The 18,517-nt window shown below is 47.7% G+C and overlaps 2 protein-coding genes across 4 annotated transcripts; one reads left to right on the forward strand and one right to left on the reverse strand.

Annotated features, from left to right (window-relative positions):
* Nucleotides 1–472: 472 nt before the first annotated feature.
* Tmem176b (transmembrane protein 176B) lies at nt 473–9,531 on the reverse strand. Of its 2 annotated transcripts, none has more exons than XM_055611844.1 (8): nt 9,389–9,531; nt 8,657–8,750; nt 6,051–6,259; nt 4,042–4,152; nt 3,732–3,788; nt 3,266–3,496; nt 1,633–1,752; nt 473–1,099 (listed from the first exon to the last, which is right to left on the reverse strand). In XM_055611844.1, the coding sequence occupies exons 1-8, from the start codon at nt 9,449–9,451 to the stop codon at nt 1,013–1,015; spliced, it is 972 nt and encodes a 323-aa protein (XP_055467819.1). In that variant the 5' UTR covers nt 9,452–9,531; the 3' UTR covers nt 473–1,012. The 2 variants fall into 2 exon arrangements, with proteins under 2 accessions (XP_055467819.1, XP_055467820.1); XM_055611845.1 differs by lacking the exon at nt 9,389–9,531 and adding an exon at nt 9,266–9,374.
* A 178-nt stretch (nt 9,532–9,709) lies between these two features.
* Nucleotides 9,710–13,588, forward strand: Tmem176a (transmembrane protein 176A). 2 transcript variants are annotated; one of them, XM_055611853.1, is made up of 7 exons: nt 9,710–9,864; nt 10,483–10,683; nt 10,854–10,964; nt 12,047–12,103; nt 12,229–12,444; nt 12,889–12,999; nt 13,332–13,588. In XM_055611853.1, exons 2-7 carry the CDS (start codon nt 10,483–10,485, stop codon nt 13,359–13,361), a joined length of 726 nt encoding a protein of 241 aa, XP_055467828.1. In that variant the 5' UTR covers nt 9,710–9,864; the 3' UTR covers nt 13,362–13,588. The 2 variants fall into 2 exon arrangements, with proteins under 2 accessions (XP_055467828.1, XP_055467827.1); XM_055611852.1 differs by having other exon boundaries at nt 9,717–9,864; nt 13,325–13,588.
* Nucleotides 13,589–18,517: the final 4,929 nt, after the last annotated feature.

Below are 18,517 nucleotides of genomic sequence, written 5' to 3' on the forward strand. Positions count from 1 at the left end.
AATAAAATAAAATAAAATAAAATAAAATAAAATAAAATAAAATAAAAATAAATCTACCTTCCCCCTGTATCTTCACAATGTCCTCTTCCTTTGAGGACACTAGTCATGTTGGACTTGGACCATCCTGATGACCCCATTTCACTTCCATGAAAAGACTGTATCTCCAAACATGCACATTCTAAGCACTGGGGATTATGCATTAAACATAGATTTTGAGGGTAACATAGCAGTCATAACACATAGCACCTATAATCTCCAACTCTACCTCAGAAGTTGATGAAATGGTACCAGCCCTCTCTTCAGTGTTTGCCAGTCATCCAGGGCTGCCCCTGCCACACCATGGGCTGGGGTCTTGACAGGTAGAAGCCTGCACATCTGTACAAGTGACAACTAAGACCCACCCTGCCCAACTAAGCCATGATTTCTTGAGTGTGATTGGACCAACTGCTTCAGGTTCTCAGCACTTTGACTCTCCCCCCCCACCCAAACACCCATGATGGGTTTATAAGATAAACCCTTTCTCTGTACGTTGTTTTTTGCCAGAGTATTTTATCACACCATCGGGAAAGAAAACTAAACAATGGCTGGGACAGTTCCAAGCACTCGTGTTCACTTTACACAGTGGAATGGGGTGAGTCCTGAAGGAGAGTGTCAGTGACATCAGAAACATGTGTCTGCAACCATTCTCCATCAGCACTCTTCTGTCTCCACACACACCAGCTCAAGGAATGGCTTTTCCCAGCACACCAACTGTATCAAGGAAGAGCCCACACCTTTCTGTGAGAGGGTTTTTCTCTGGTTGTTTCTGCTTTATCAGCATTGGGTAAAATGACACAATAGCTATGCATGGATCAAGGAACATTGGAGTGAGGACAGTGGGAAGAGAGGAAGAGAAAGAGGGCTGGATAATGGTTACATCAGACGTAGCTGTGTGCTGTGGGACCAGGAAAGGCCTTGGGAGCAGTTGCTGTCCTCCCTGTTTCTGACAGGGACACATGTGGGCTCAGGCAGCTCACAGGATGACAGGGATATTTGCCTTGGTGGGAGATGGAGGTGTTGAATCACCCCCAAGAAGCTTCTTCTCTGTCTCTTCCTCATTCTGAAAGTAAAACAGGAGGAAGAAATCAGTGAATGGAAGAAAAGCAATGAAAACAGGGTTAGCTTCATCAATAAATGGAAGGAAAGCATGAGAACTGGGTTAGCTTCATGAATGAATGGAAAAAAAGCATAAGGATGAGGTTAGAGTCATCAATGAATGGAAGAAAAGTGTGAGGACAGAGTTAGCTTCATCAATGAATGAAAGAAAAGCATGAGGATGAGGTTAGCTTCAGCACTTGAAACCAACAGAGGAAAGGGGGAACAGGGAGCAACAGCAGGAAGTGCATATCCAGCAAGAAGGAAGAGGAGGAAGAGTAGGGGAAGTGAGACACGAACCTGGACAGAGTGGGGGATGATAGTAAAGGAAGGCACAGAGAAGCATGAGGTAGAAGGAGGCAGCCAGGACATGAGATGGGCTCACACTCCCCAGACAGTGAAGGGTGAGTGAGAATAGACTTCTGAGGCCAAGTGCTCATCCCCCTTCTTCACTGCCCAGACTCATGCTGACCAGCAAGGCCCTTTCTGAGTACTCACCAGGGCCTGGGAACTCCGGCCACACATACTCCGAAGACTGAGTGCCAGGGAAGCCACAGACACAACAACATTCAGGATACAGACAACTGTGAGCATGGTGCAGAATGCTAGGAACAAGTTCTAGAGGCAAAGGAGGCGCAGATTCAGTCAATTGTTGGCTCCTCTGATTCACATCACCGCCTTACCAAAGCCATGCTCAGTGTAGACCCTGTCCGGCAGACACTTCCCGCCAAGGCATCTGCTAGTGACTGGGGTGGCCACCACTTCTAACCCACTTGCTTGACTGGTGGAACTGACACCATGTCGGTGATGGGCAGCCCTTCATAGGACTCGTAGCTTCTATTCCTGCCTTTTTTTTTTCAGGGTTTATTTTTATATTTTATTAATTATAGTTTATTCACTTTGTATCCCAGCTGTAGCTCTCTCCCTCATTCCCTCCCAATCCTATCCTTCCTCCCTTATCTCTTCTCATGCCCCTTTCCAAGTCCACTGATAGGGGAGGTCCTCCTCCCCTTCCCTCTGACCCTAGCCTATCAGGTCTCATCAGGACTGGCTGCATTGTCTTCCTTTGTGTCCTGATATGGCTGCTCCCCCCTCAAGGGGAGGTGTTCAAAGAGCCAGCCACTGAGTTCATATCAGAGACAGTCCCTGTTTCCATTACTAGGGAATCCACGTGGAGACTGAGCTACCATGGGCTACATCTGTGCAGGAGTTCTAGGATACCTCCATGGATGGTCCTTATTTGGAGTATCAGTCTCAGAAAAGACCCCTTTGCCCAGATTTCTTGGTTCTGTTGCTCTCCTTGTGGAGCTCCTGTCCCCTTCAAGTCTTTCTATCTCCCCTTCTTTCAAAGATCCCCTGCACTCTGCCCAAAGTTTGGCTATGAGTCACAGCAGCTGCTCTGATACCCTGATGGGTAGAGTCTCTCAGGGCCCCTCTGTGGTAGGCTCCTGTCCTATTCCCTGTGTTCTCCTTTTTCCGATGTCCATCCCATTTGCCTTTCTGAGTGAGGATTGATCCTCTTACCCAGGGTCCTCCTTCTTGCTAGCTTCTTTAGGTGTACTATTCCTGCCTCTTGACAAGCTTGTCATACTCCCCACCCCCCGGGACCTGATGCTATTCTGGGAAGCCAGAGGCACATAAAAAAGCTGCTTTAGGTTCTCAGGCTGACAGCCCAGCTCAGCAACCGGCCAACAGTCAGAAGCCACATCATCTGCCTGCCCCCTAAGTGCCTCAGTGTGAGTGCCCAGCCCTAGTGAGCCCTTGGATGGCCACCCCCACTTTCTTTCCCTGCAGCTGCCTAGAAAATCCTGAGTGTAAACTGTGTCTCAAACCAGCCACCCCAGACAACTGCTTTTAAATCCACCATACCTGGGAGTGATTTCTTACCCATCAATAAGTAGATAATCAGAACAGCCATTCAACAGGAAAGGCAGAAGGGTGGCCTACAGTCTACCCCAATCCCACCTTTGAGTCAGGGATCTTCTTGTAGAAAAGTCTGAGAGATGCCCCCAGCTTGAATGACAACTTCCCAACCAAAGGCCTAGGATGAGGGCTAAGTTCACAGAGCCTTCTTCCCTGCCCTCCAGGGCTCCAGTCCCTATGAGCAAAGCACACCTCCATTCTCACTCACCATCATCTCGTTCAGGTATGCTCTGCACCTCTCCATTCTCCAGTCCGAGTCATAACTGAATTTCACTGTTCCGTACTCACTGTCCCTGCCAGGTTGTAAGAAGTCACACGCGGAACTGATCTTGAAATGGTAGGAAGCACTGCTTTGCCAGATTAAGCTTCTCACACCCAGAACAGTGGCAGACACAGCTGTAGCCATGCAGGCCAGGAGGAGCAGGCGTGATGCGTGGCCCTGGAAGAGAGAGGTCCTGATGCAGATGCTGTTCATCAGTGGCAGGGTCACAGGACCGCAAGCCTCAAACCTACCCATCATCCCCTGCTGCTGTGACAGGAAGCCCCTTCACCCTCCAGGAAAGACTCGTTTTATTGGTAACTAAAGGATAAAAGGCAGGAAAGTACAGGAATGCTTTGGGGAGTGTAGATGGACAGTGTTAATACTGTTAATAAAGAGGGAGCCCAAGACTCACAGACAGTTTTCCCTGTCGCTTCTCATGGACAATAGTACCAACTCCAGCTAAAATTGCCTGGAAAGAGAGAAAACGCCAGAAAAAATAAAACAGTGGCCTCCAGTTTACTTTTCTGGCTAGGTTTACCATTACTCTTTCACCGACAGCTCCCAGAACTAAACTAAAAGCAGCATATGGGCAGACACTGTCACCTATATCCTGCCCTTTCTAACATTGCTAGAAAAAAAAAAAAAAAAGTGCATCGGAAGGTTTTCTCCAGCCCTAAGACAATTGTTACTTCCACAGAGCTCCTTGCTAGCTCCTTACTTACCACAGAGCCTGACCAGAAGGCACAGCCAGAGGCACACAGCTCAGTCCATGGCCCAAAGTAGATACACACTCCAAAAACACAGCTCACTAGCCCCAGCAGTATCTGGGTCACCTGCAAGACAGGAGAGGGAAAAAATCAACTCCCTTCACATCCTGAGGATAACTGCACAGCTCCAACCCCGGGAGCTGGCTTCACCTTTTCCTCTGCTTTGACCTCCTTTGCAGCTCTGATTCTGGAAGGTTCTATTCTAACATCCACTGAGTCAAACTGATCTGCTTTTTTACCCCACCCCCACCCCTGAGTCTTTGGCTATCTGTGTTTCATTACTTTTTCCTAGCATCGTCCCTCTATCCCGATTCTTACCATTTTCATCTCATTCTCCCTCAGGAATATCATCCTGTCAAATCCTGCACCTGTCCTCAGCATCTGACCACAACCTAACTCCTCATATCCAAACACAATGTGGAGGGCTCTGCGTAGACAGAATGTAGGACTGAGGGGCTGGGAATACAAAGACTTCCGTGAGCCCTTGGATTCAATCCCCAGGGCCAGAGAAGCCTTGACGAGGTTACCCATGCCTATAAACCCAGCATTTGAAAATAGGAAGCAAGGGTGAAGTTCACGGTCGTCCTTGATTACATATTCCGGGCAGCCTAGACTAAATAAAATCTTGTCTCAAAGGAGAGAGAGAGAGAGAAAGAGGGAGAGAGAGAGAGAAAGAGAGAGAGGCCAATGAAATATCTTTTTTAAGAAAAAGGTGTGGCTACAGATAGCCTGCTCTGAGGGATATGCCCCAGTCTTTCAAGCTGTGGGCAAGTTCTTTAAGGAATCATCCCAGGCAGTGAAGAAGGTGGTATTTAAAGGGCTACTTCCCTGTACCGTGGAGCTTTTCAAAAGGCTCTTCTACCATATGATGCTCCCACTGCTCAGTCCAACCCGGCTATGTTCATCTCATCAGTGTAAGCCCCAATAAAACATGGATAGCCCTAACTCTGATGAGTGTTCTGTGCTTTTTGTTTGTTTGTTTGTTTGTTTTTGTTCTTGTTTTTTAGAAAATCCAACTACACTGACTGCTCTCTGCATGTCCTTCCAGCACCTTGGATTCCTCCATTAAATTGTACCAAGCCCCACACCTCAAGGACAGCCTCTCCTGTCTTCCAGGATTCTCATTGTCTTCTCTAAGCCTCCGTATGCCCCTGGCCTTTTCTCTTCCTGGTACCCCAAACCTATCCCATCCCAAGTTATGGGGACCCCACTCAAAAGATATGGATTCCTGCTCCTCCTCATTACTTCCACTCTGACACATAAGTACAGAGCCTGGATCCTTCCTGCTAAACTCCTCCGAGCTCTGAGGGAGCCTGAGCCAAGTTTGTGCTCAAAACTCATGCAGGGAAGCTGGTTCGGAGCTCCTCACCCTGTCACTCAAGGCTTGGGGTAAAATGGCTCCTTATCATCCCTGAGGCTCTTTCCCTGCACTCTTTACTTTCACAGCACTGGCTGCCTTGTTTCTGACATTCCTTTACCTCGGAAGTCCTATCCTTTCACATCCTGCCGCTCCCTGTCCAAGCCCATGCCATGCTTCGTCAACGGCTCCTCAGGTGTGATGCTCTGCCCTTATGTCTCAGATCTACCTTTAACACTAGTCATGTGGAACAGTTCCAGGCAGTGGCTCAGCCTCTCTGCTCTCCCTGAAGGGTTTGGTTAGTCTTGTCTTGTACCTGCAGCCCTTGGCCTCCATGAACTAAATCAAGGGAACAACTGAACTCACAACCTTACAATCCCTTTCCCATCACCCAGCCTCTGGCTAACACAGCCTTCTCTGCACCAAAGAGAAGGTTGGTTATTCCTTTCAATCCAATCCCTGCAGAGATATTTCCAAAACCTCCCCCTAAATGTTCTTCACTGAGGATTCAGCCCATTTTCCTTTGCCCCTGCCCTAATGTATTTAACAGAATAATAGGGTTATCTTCTGTCCCACCTCATTAACCCACTGACCACTCCACTCTTACCCCTAGACCCAGCTGCCCATGGCAGAGGCTGGCCTTAGAGGACCCAGTGGCCTGAGGACAGGAGAGAAACTTCTTGAGGGAGCCAGTAGCTTCCAACAGCTGCTCCAAAGCTGATTTTTGATGGATATGGATGTTGATGTGAGTGTTCTGGGGAAGTGTGGAGGCCACTTGGACTCCATTCACAGTCACTGTGGTTTGGGTCATCTTTCCTGGTGGGGAAAACAACAGAAATAAATGAAGTGCAGGAACTAGGAAGGGTAAAGTAGAGTAACTAATGATTCAAGGTTAAGAGGATCTTCTGAGTGATGCTACCAATGTCATAGTGGTCCTGATTTGAGATTCAAGTCACTTCTAGAGCCTTTCACTATGCAAAGCCCTCATCCCCTTCCCCAAAGGATTAACAAATGTTGTTGTTTGAATGTGAGTGTGTTCCTATGCAATGTTGCTCACAGACTCAACGCAGCTGTTGAGTTCTTGGTCTTGGCTGAAAGTCCTTTTGAGGTGTAGATTGTGGAGACTTAGGAAGTGGGGACTGGTTGGAAGATGTAGGTCAAATGGGTATCTTTAAAGAGCTTCTCATTCCCCCTCATATTCATATCTCTCCTCTCTCTCCCCTTCTCTCTCTCCTTCCTCTCCACCTTGATGTGAGCAGCCTCTGCAACACATTCCCTCTACCCTGATATGCTGCCTGGCCTTGGGCACAGAGCAATGGACTGACCTCAGCTCAAAACATCCAAAGCAGCAATCCATGCCAGCAAACCTGTAAATCTACCTTCCTTCAAGTTGTTTTTCTTATATCTTTATTCATGGTAATAATGTAAGGCTGCCTGAACAGCGTGGTTTGGGTGTAAGCGTGACAAAAAGGAAGCTGAATTCACACACACACACACACACACACACACACACCACAATACTTCTACTAGTTAAAAAGTTGACTAGCAGGTTGAAAAGATGGCTCATTGGATAAGAACTTGCTGTGCAAGTCTGAAGACCAGCCCTCAGATCCCAGAATCCATGTAAAAGCCCAACAGGCATGATAGCTTCCTATTTGTCCCAGACAAGATCCTTAGGGCAAGCTGGCTACCTAAGCTCTGCACTTAACTGAGATAGCCCACCTCAGTGAAGTGGAGATTAATCAAGCAAAACATGCAATGCCAGTTTTGGGCCTCTACACGCATGAGTATACACATACCTGTGTACCTACACGTATCAACACACATGCACACACTGCACAAATCTACACAAAAGTGCAAAAGATTTTTTAAAAAGCGTATAACTTGAAAATATTCCTATTTATCTTCTCCCAGTTGTCAAGTTTCCTTCTCGACGGGAACCGACATGACCAGTTTCTTGCAGAGACTGCAGTAGCATGTTTTATACACAAGAGTATGAAAACGTATTCTTCTCACCCTTCTTCACAAATGGACACCTACCATACATGATCCTGTACCACATGGTGCTGATATGTTTTAGAATCATTATATAGATCTGTCTATCAAAAGCTTCCACTTGTATGACTGCATAATATCCCAGTGTGTGTGTGTGTGTCTATTATTTGAGCAGTCTCCTACTGACAAGCACTCAGGTTACTTCCAACCCCTTTGTATCATAACCAGGGTGGAATAAAGCATTTTTAGTGGCTGTCGTATAGGAGTGTCCTACAAGAATGCGGCTGTGCTCCTCTCTCCCTCAGTGTGCCAGCAGCTTCTGCTTCCTTCAGTTTTACCTAAGAGATGTCACATTCCATTATAGGTTTTAATTTAAAGAAAAAAATTACTCAATTTTCAATGTTTATCTTGAAGTTTGACAAATATTTGTCTTTATGCAAACATGACTACAACAAAGATATAGAAACTTGTGTATTTCGAAAAATTCCCTCCAGGTGTGGTGGCACACACTTTTAATCCCAATACTCAGGAGGCAGAGGCAGGTGGATTTCTATGATTTGGAGAGTAGCCTGGTCTACATGGCAAGTTCTGGTCCAGCCAGGAAAACACAATGAGATCCCGTCTAAAAAAAAAAAACAAAAATAAAAATTCCCCAGTACCCTCTTCCAATAAATCCCCTAGCCTGGGCTTTCCAATTTGGTTTTATAATTGTTCTGTTAGTACTTTTATTCTGAATGCAGTTAATCTTTGGACTGTACGTCACAGTTTGGCAGCTGCAGAGGCAAGGACCCATGGTGCTGGTCCATGTATTAATTTCTGAAGAAGAGTTTCTACTGTGGAATACATCATCTTTCTCCCATTGACTAAAAGCACTTCCCTGAGTTTACATAGGGCCTTGGACCCATAAGGTCTTCATATTCTCCCTACTTGGGTATCTGATCACAACCTCAGTGCTGCCGTAATTCTAATCAGCATAGAGTTTAACACATGCCTGCCTGGTCCCCGACTCTCTTGTTACTGGTTCAGAACTGTCATGGCCACGTTAGACCCTCTGATCAGTTGCCTCCATCCAAAGGAAATTCTGTGCAGGTGACTGTACTGGGCAGTCTGTTTAAGTATCTGTTTTTACTGGACATTGATAACCACTACAGTAATCACCTCCTTTTGCATTCGTTTGTCTTTTCCCCACACTTCAGCGCACATTTCACTTCTACTCACCTGAGAGGACGGGAGTCCTGTGACTCTTTGGGAAAGTGATAGACTCAGGCTTCACAGGAACACAACTGGAGGTCCCAGGTTCTCGCCTTTCCTTCTAGTTCCAGGGGTCAGGAATAAAGTATTAGTCTTCATGGGTCTGGATGCTGGCCCCCTCCAGGCCCCTAGTACCACCCCTGCCCTGGCCACTTGGAATCCCTTTGCTTCTTCTGCAAAGCAGGAACTAAACCCTTAGGCACCAAGAAACCTCTGTGATCACCACTGCTGCCGCTACTCCAGATGGCAAGTGGCTCTCTGACAGTCCTCCTCCCAGTACCCAGGAACAAAGAAAAGAAGCCCTGCAGTGTCTTCACTCGACAGCCGTCCCGCCTCTGTGTGGTCCCAAAGGCCCCACTTTCAGAACCCAGGTATGAGGCTCTGGAAATTATGAAAGCAAAGCCAGACCCTGTCCTCCTCCCCAGCCTCAGCCTCTAGAGTCCCTCTGGAAAGCAGAGATGGAAGGAAAAGAAGCATCTTGGGCCAGTGCAAAGCTTGAGGTGTAGGCTTGGAGACTCTTCCAAAGAAGGGGCTCCAAGAGGGGCTACCCTGGGGCTGTGGAGGGCCCTGTCTCACCTGCTATTCTCTGAGAGAGGTGGGGCTGGGACCGGGAGGTCTGGGAGGAGCTGACTTAAAGTTGACCCCACAGTAGATAAGAGGAAGGAGAGCAAGAAGATGGGGGAGGGATGGGGGCCTGACCTGGAGTCTCTCATTTTCCCAGCAAGTAGCTGACACGCAGGGCCCCACTTGAGGGGGCTCCATCTGCAGTAGATGGCCAGGCCTGCTTCAGCAGGGTGCAGATGACACGGAGCCACTCATACATTCAAGGTGGCGCAGGCCCACACTTGCTCAGAAGGCTCCAGCCCTGATGCAACCGGAAAAGAAGGCACTGTCAAAGGATTCCACAGGATTGGCAGTGCCAGACCCATGTCTGTGCCTACCTCACCCACCTTCTCCAGCCCCCCAGTGCCCAGTGAGGAAACGAGTGCTGGAAAGCCCCTGAAGGGGCCCTCAGTCTCAGCTGCCTGCCAGGAAGCAGTGAAGTCTACTCATCCTTCCCTCCCCTCTGGCTCTGACCCAAGAACTTCCTCGCTGAAGTTCTCAATTCCACCCAGCTCCGCCCTGCTCCCTGCAGCCTTGCCTCTGCATACTCCCCTGGTCCCAGAGGAAAGCAGGTAAGGCAGCCCACCTTCACCCCTGCATGGCCCCTTTCCCAGTCCACCCAGAGCCTTCCAGTCTGGCGCCATAAAAGCTTGCTAGGCAAATGGGCACACTGGGATATGCCTCCAGGGGCAGGTGCGGCCCCCATCTCCACCACTCAACCCTGTGTGCAGGGTCAGTGGGTGCTAAGCATTCATCCAAAGAGTCTTGAGAATGAAGTGGTCCCTAGGCCCCCGATAAGGAAGAGATATCGCAACAGAAGCTTAGCGGACAGCTGGAGGGGGCCTGCTGTGTAAGGGGCTTGGACTCTGCCGTGGCGTCAGAGAACCCTGGATAAAAGAGGCTGAGAGAAGAGACCCAGTCAGGGCTGAGAAGGAGAGCTAAGGCATGTGGGCACTGCTTGATCCAAACATCAAGCCTGTGAAGGCCGCGGCAGGAGCTCCCAGTGCAGATGTGGGGTGAAGAAGGAGCTCCAGCAGCGTCAGGCTTCCCTGACTGACAACCCTCAAGACGGGTCAGGAGTGCAGCTCCACAGCCAGCGGCAGCCTTTCTGTGCCACTTAACTCCCCAACTCCAAGAAGCCTCTGAAAAACCGCCAAATAGTCTTTCCTTCTTCCTTTCTTCCCTCACAGATGATGTCCACAGACATGGAGACTACAGACGTCCGTGAGGTGGACCCTGAGGCCCCACAACCCACCCAGATTAACGTGCACATCCATCAGGAATCTGCTCTTGCCAAACTTCTGCTGGCCGGATGCTCAGTGCTAAAGCTTCCAGCATCTGCCTCGGCCCGGAGCCTGGGCAGCAGCAGCAGGCTGCTGGTGGCCTCCTGGGTGGGTGAGAGTAGCCTTCCCTTTTCCTGCTTTCCACACTTTCCTCTGGCCTGCCTCTATGCCTAAGACATCGAGTTGGTTTTATCTTGTTAGGAATCAGTCCACACTGTTGGGGTAACGGGTGGACCTCACTGCTAGAAAGCTATGTTCTCGTGTCCTCTCTCTTCCAGGTGGTGCAGATAGTGCTGGGGATTCTGAGTGTGGTTCTGGGTGGAACCCTCTACACCTGCCAGAATTTAGTAGTGGATATGTCGGGCGCCCCTTTCTGGACTGGGATCGTGGTGAGTGTGGCTCCATGAGGGTCAAGCCTGTCAGAGGGCACGGGCATGATGCTCTCTTTGCTTCCTTTCCACTATCATCATTGACCGTGGCATCATAGAGTATGGAGCCAGGCAAACAAGACCTGCATGAAATAGGCCTGTTTGGTCCCTGTAGAGATGACGGAGGTGAGGGGCAGTCTCAGGTCCGCTGTCTCTTGCCCCCTGAGTCTCCCAGCAGTCTGGCAGCCTCTCCTCACCATCAATAGCAATCACTGGTTAAGGCTCTAACAGCTTGCCTATCTCTAATGCCTGCCTCAAGACAAGGGAAGTGGAACATGTCAGGCAGGAAGAGCTACCTTCTGGCTCTCCTACTTCCTTTTGCTCATCCTATGGGAATCCATGAATGGATTCTAACAGATGAGTGCTATTGTATCTAATGATGGCTGTTTAGGTTGAGTACAGTGGGTAAAGAGAACTTTCTGACAGACCCGCCCTCTCAAAACAGCAAACAAACAAACATGTATTTACTAAGAGGGGGGATTAAAGTAGCCATGCTATCCCATCCAACAGCAGAAATATATGGATAAGTTATAGAATAACCAAATAGGATCAGGACCCATGAGTCTGCTGGGCTGTACCAGACTTCCTGTTCTTCTCTCCTAGTCACATGAACCCAACAGCTGCTAAGACAAGTGTCTGGACCCAAATATACCTAAAGCCACATCCTCCATTGACAGCTTTGCCAACAATGTGGGACTGTGACCCACGCTATCTCTGGTCCCTGGAACTTTCCTGAAGGATTTAGCGTGACTTTAAAAGAAGACTGTAGGGACAGACAAGAAGGTTCACACCTGGCTTAGCCATGTGTGCTTAGGGGTCACTAAAACAGTGCCCTGCAGCCTCACAAACGTGCTCCAGGCTCATAACCCCACACCGTTAGTCACTCCACCTCTGGCAATCAAATGTGGCAGAACACCTGGCGTGCAGGTGGAATGGTATAGGCCACATGGCTGGCACTATTGATGGCGGGCACAGGGGAAATGAGGCAGAGGATTACTGGGCATATGTCTTATGCTGACTCTTTCTGTTCACTCTCTCCCCAGGCTATGCTGGCTGGAGCTGTTGCCTTCCTTCACAAGAAATGGGGTGGCACCTGCTGGGTGAGTTTAGGACCAGGCAAGACCCAGGCTCTGCCTCAAGGCTATGCCAGGCCTCCCACCCCATCACACACATGCTGGGTAAAACTGAATCTTTGATGTCTCCCTCTATCTCCTCTTTTCCCTAGGCCCTATTGAGGACCCTTCTCGTGCTGGCAAATTTCTGCGTGGCTGTGGCCGCCATTGTTCTTGGGGCTCGTAGGTTCAATCATTTCCATTACTATCTTGGAAATTATATCTGTAAAGACTCTTCTTCAGATCGCTGGTTCAAACCCGTCAGCACCCCAGTTCCTGAAGAAGCTGATAGGAGAAGCTTGTGCATACTCTACATAAGCATGCTAAGGGTAAGTGGCCACGGAGACAGGCAAGTGCAGACAGTGGAAGGCAGACCAAGATGGGTGGGAGAAGGCATGCCATCGGCAGTAGGTGCCCCTCCCCCTCGTCCTGGTGATTGTTCCTAAAGATGCAGGACTGAGCAAACCAGAAACTGTTCGCACTGCTGTGGGTGTCGCATACTGTTAGGAAAGAAACACTACCAGCCACAAGCCAGGAGTGACCCAGGATTGCAAGTGTGGCAAGGGTTACCAACATGGTAAATCAGGATACTGAGGAAAGTGAAATAACTTTCTGGCGAGTTCTATCCTGTAGACCCATGATGCCTCCCCATTCCAGAAGCTGTAGATGTGGAGATGAGGGTTAGAAAATGACCATCATCAGGAGAGAGGACAGAGGGGGACAGGAGCGTGGCTGTTACGCCAGCATGCTTGTCTTTTTCCCTGTGTCCCCAGACCTTGCTCCTGAGCCTCCAGGCAATGCTCTTGGGCGTCTGGGTGCTGCTGCTTCTGGCCTCTCTCACCCCTGTATGTGTTTTCTTCTGGAAAAGATGCTTCACAAAGGCGGTGAGTCCCTGTGTCGGTGTGTTTGGGGCAATGGTGCTGTGCACACGAAACATCAATGCTTAGGGTCGAAGGAGGCTCGTCATGTGAGTCCCAGGAAGAATTGCCTTTCTGTCCTGTCCCACATGGTCCCTGTTTCCAACTAATGTTCCTAGCCAAAGACCCCAGGGAGCTGGAGAAGGCCACATCTATCCCAGGCCTGTGGATCTTTTTGTCAGTGGTCCTGTGGGGCTGATATTGGCTCTGGTTGGCTCCAGAACTAGCTGGCCTAGAGCACTGAACCCTGCTTTCCTTTTTCTCCCTGTCACCAATATGGCCTCTTCGTTAGAAAACAGATGAGAAGAAACCTCTGGGTGCAAGTGTGATCTAGCCCTGCCTGTCCACTCGCTCTGGGTGTCCCTCCTTCAGAGACCTGAAAGAAGAGCCAGAGAGGAGTAAAAGGACCCGACCCCACTGTCAGGGCCACGGCCACTGCCTGGCTCCATCCAGCACCACAGCAGCACTTGCTCACTTCTCCTTTACCCTCGCCATGCTGGGTCCCTTCTCAGGCAGTGACTTGGTAATAAACTCTTGTGTATTGTTTGTCCCTCCATGGAATTCTCATTTACTAGGAGGCAGGGCAGCGTGATGACAGTAAGCCTATGATACTCCGCACATGGCTCCAACCTCCTACCCAGGTCCAGAATTTTTCAACCTGAGAACAACCAAGTGAGTGTACAGGGTGGTTTAAGAAGATGGATGTTGTGTAGTTGGATAAATGGGTTTTTATTTTTACTATTGAGCAAACTTGAGACATGGGCAGCTTAACATCAAGATAAAAATCATTTCAGAAACCTCCTTTATTTATTTGGTGTTGTTGAGGATAGACTTGTTATTTAGCCCAGGCTAAACTTGAACTCATGATGCTTCTGCCTCAGCCTCCTAATTTGTATTGGGATTACAGATGTGTTTCACCATCCTGGTTCTAAAAACTTTTTTTCAAATTAACTATCCAATGACATAGTGAAATTAAACCCCAGATCATCTCGTAAAAATTACCTAAAACTTTAGGACAGCATATGATTCATAGACTTAAAAATCCCCAGCACATATACTATCAAGAAAATAACAACCTTAAAGGCCACAATGGAAGCAGGAGGATGATTCCAGAGAGCTGGGTCTCGAGTCAGGGTTCCATGAGCACCTGCACAGTTGGGGTTCCTTCGGAAGGACCCACAGGGGCTCAGCCTGTGTCTTTATTTGTGGATAACCTATAGCATCTAAAAGATACACCCCAGAATTGAGGGGCAGAAAGACACTGTAGGTGGACACTAGAGAAATACCATGTGACTTCTTGCACTCACCTCTGATGAGAGGCCACACAGGAGAAGGCGTGCTTCTGCCAGAGGAACCCATGTGAGGTTCTGAGGCCAGGGATTTTACTGAAGTTTGTACACAGCGATTCTTCTCTCTCTCTCTCTCTCTCTCTCTCTCTCTCTCTCTCTCTCTCTCTCCTTGAACAGACTCTGCTATTCAGTACTCCTAGGGGAGAGGGAGGCAGATGTTCCCTTAAAATTCCATTGCTTGTATAAGCTAGGCAATCTCATACCGTGGAATTTTGTGCCTGGGCATACAAAGCCACCCAGTCAGCAAAAGAGTATTCTAAAAGGGTGAGGTGGAGAAGAGGAGCCTGAGGCAGCCATAGGCAGAGAGGGCTCCGAAGATGAGGAAGATGCTGACACCAGGAAGCAGAAGATCTTTAGAGTGAATATCTGGCAAAACAGACAAAACTAAACTTCCAAACCACAAGACCAGTGTGACCTCTTCACCCTCCACTTCCCATCTCACAATCTAAATGTGGTCAGCAAATACGCAGAGTAACCAACCCACTTGACAGCACCATCTGCAGACGCTGTGCAAGCTCTACCAGCCCGCAACACCACAACACAACAGGGGAGGAGAGGAAAGAACCAAAATATCCAAGATCCTGCTTTTTATTTTTCTTAAAACTACTTTAAAAGGGGAAATTGGTATTTTTCATACGTATCTTGTATGTTTGTACAGATTGCTAGATGCCACAATTCAGGCCACTAAACCAGGCTTCAGAATGTTCTTGGGTTCTCTGTCCTACACCTTTACTGTCTCTACCTGCAGTGTGACCATTTTCGTTATAATCTCAAAGAAGTAAAATACAATCTTACTTAAAATAAATAAATAAATAAAGCCCTATGGACTGGAGACATAGCTTAGGGTTAAAAGTGTGCACTGCTCTTGCCAAGGATCTGGGTTTTGTTGGGACCAGGTCAGGCAGCTCACTGTCACTCTAGCTCCAGAGCATCTGACACTTTCTGCTAGCTTCTGTGGGGACTGGACTCCTACGCAGATACCCACACAAACACACATACGCACAATTTTTAAAATATCACTTTTCCCTCCTTTTTGTCTATCAGGAAGTGAAGGGTATTTCCACCACGCACTCCTGCTTCCATGATGTTCCAAGCCCGGTGCCAACCAACGACTAGAGAGCCCTCTGAAGCTACAGCCCCAAAACTTTCCCTCCTTAAAAAAACAAAAAGTAAAACAATGACAAAAATAATCTTATTCTGAGCATTCCAAGAACCTTCTCCTTCCTTCAGAAGAACTGGAACAGAGTCCCCCAACGAAAATGTAACCTCCCTTCAAGCCCCTAGGACAGGCATTAAGAAAACCTATCGAATGGTGATCAGGACTGACCCGGACGGACACTGTGGGAGGTGTGTTTCAGTGCACAGGGACAGCAAACAACGAGCTGCTGGCAGAGGCTGGCATTGCTGCCCACCTTCTCTATTCCTTGGAGTAGGTGCCCTGGATATTGACTGGGTACATTACTTCTCAGGATAATGACTGTCACCCAACTTGCTTTGGTGAGTCGATTCTAGTAATCTAGTTGATTCCACACACATAAGTGGCATTCCCTGTGCTCTCCTTTCTGGCCCTGGAGCAAGCCACACTGGGGTGATTCTGCAATGGAGAGGGAACACACAGCACATGAATCCTGGGGTGTTAGGGTTGATCTGAAGCTACTGTGTTAATTGCTTGACCCCAAGATCTTTACTGTTCTGCAAGCAAATTTTCACTTATCCAAAATGACGCAGTGTAAACCTTGCCTCCCAAATTGTTCCTGATTGGCTAAAAAAAAAAAAAAAAAAAAAAAGTTGTTCCAGCCTGGTCTAGACAGAAGAGAGGTTGGCGAAGCCAAAGTTTGAGGGCTTGGGGATGGCAGAGAGACTACAAGGATGAGATGGAAAGGAGGAAGAAGGAGCAGGTCACCATGCCTTAGCCTGAATTAGAAGAATATGGCTGGGAGGAGCTTACTCTAAAGATTAGCATGATGGAGAGAAGCAGCCCAAATGGAAAACACGTGCAAGTATTTACGAGGGTTTGGGCTGGGAAGTAGACGAGATAGCCTAGAGGGTTAATATCTGCCCAGCCCCAGTTCATTAAGGCTTTTTAAATATTGAACAGGTTTCTGTGTCTTTATTTATGAAATAACAGGTTAGGGATTAACTGATGCCATAATAATTATAAAAGTCAATATTAAATATTAACAATCATACAACACTGGAGTGCCTAGCTAGGTGTTTGTGTGAGAAACCACCCCGTGTTAGTTTGTATATTCTGTCTTCACAACCAGAAGCCATTTTAACCAATGCATTTTCACCTCACAAAGGGTGGCAATTAAACTTGTCCAGTCATCACATTGTAGACAAAAATCCATCATTAAAAAACAACTGACCATTGGGGCTGGAGAGACGGCTCAGTTGTTAAGAGCACGTTCTGTTCTTCGAGAGGACTCTAGTTTGACCTCCAGTACTTACACGGTGGTTCACAGTTCCAAAGGATCTGAGATCCTCTTCTGTTCCCTGTGTGCACCGGGCATGCACATGGTGAGCATACATACACACAGGAAAACCCTCACACACACAAAACACAAATAAATAAATAACTAAAATCTAAAACATTAAAAAATTAGTATCTTCCCAAGAAGGAGCTGCAAAACATGTCGAAATTCAGCTCGCTGAACCTGGGTATGGACCTTCGCAGGAGCCAGCTGAAAAAGCACTGCTTGGCAAAACATGGATAAAACAGGGGTCTGAGGATGACACGTGACTCTTGCTTCACTTGACTGGCCTCTCAGGCACAGTCATCTGCATTCACTGAGGACATTCACATCACCCCACAGAAACGTCCTTCAGTCTCTTCCGGTGTTGTGAATGTAAAGTCAGCCATGCCACCTCACTGGGCACGTACCTTGCCGTCCCTAATACATCTTCAGCAGCCACTTCAAGTGTGAGTTCTTGGCTCTCCAGGCCTGCACTTGAACTTGTACTCTTCCATCTCCACCCACAGAGACTCTCCTGGGAAAGCAGAAACAATTCTTTGACCTTCATTTACGTAGGAATAGTGACCTTTCTGGACTCTCTCAGCCGTGTGTTGCTTCTCACTGCTTTTACCCATGTAAGTCACAGCCAAGAGGAAAAAGCAGAGGGATATATAACATGGAAATCAGAATAGTTTCCTTGTTTCAGGGGTAAATGAATGGGGAAGGGCAGAGACTGGCCTGTGGAATCACACAGGGGTCTACAGTCATGGCTACCGCCTCGCTGGTAACCCAGCAGGTACCTATGTGTTATTAATGAAATGGTATGCATGTTTATACCCTCTTCTGCACAAATACTATACTACTATAATTGCAGCACAAGCCGTACACTGCAGCTTCCTGTACTGAGTTAACACTAAAATTATAGAAGCAAGAACCTGTGTGAAAGTCATCCATTGTGTCAGCTAACACACACCTGCTCAGCATCATCTCACGGGACCTTCTGGATCACAAGAATAACATTTCAAAGTAACGCCTGTTCACTCCCACCATGCCTAGAACTTCTGATAAAATAGTTTCTGACAATTGTTCCCAAACATACAAATCACTATAATGTTTATAGTTGGGTTGGTTATCATCGCCTACAAAAGAAAAGAAGAAGTGAATACTGTACTCACCCTTGGAGTTTGGGTTTTAGTTCTAATGGGTTAAGATTTTATGAGGCCTTACAAATACAGATATTTAAAGATACCCAAAAAGTTATATTGTAGGCATAAAGTTATTGTGTAATTCAACTGCTGATTTCTATATCCCACTCCCCATCTGATTGCAAGCTCCTGTTCTGTATAAACTCTGCTTTCCGATGGTCCCTTGATATGTTAATAAAGCAGCTTACAGCCAATCACTGAGCAGGGCTGGAATTCCTGCCATCCAAAAGAGGAGGAGTTAGAGGAGCCGAAGTAGGTGATTCTGCCAGGGCGTACAGGGAGAGGGCCAAGAAACACCAGGAGAGAGAGAGTTTAGCAGAAAAGCTACAAAGTGCAAGTATTCTGGGATGTACACTGGGAGAAAACCAGATTAACCTAGAGGGTGAAGACTAGAGTAATAACTGCTCAGTTCTTCTGTTGTGAAGCTTATTATAAACAAATATAAAGAATCCCAATTATTTATATGATAAACAGG

Source organism: Psammomys obesus, unplaced genomic scaffold (assembly GCF_907164565.1).
Source record: "Psammomys obesus unplaced genomic scaffold, mPsaObe1.curated_primary_1811, whole genome shotgun sequence".
Lineage (NCBI taxonomy): Eukaryota > Metazoa > Chordata > Mammalia > Rodentia > Muridae > Psammomys > Psammomys obesus.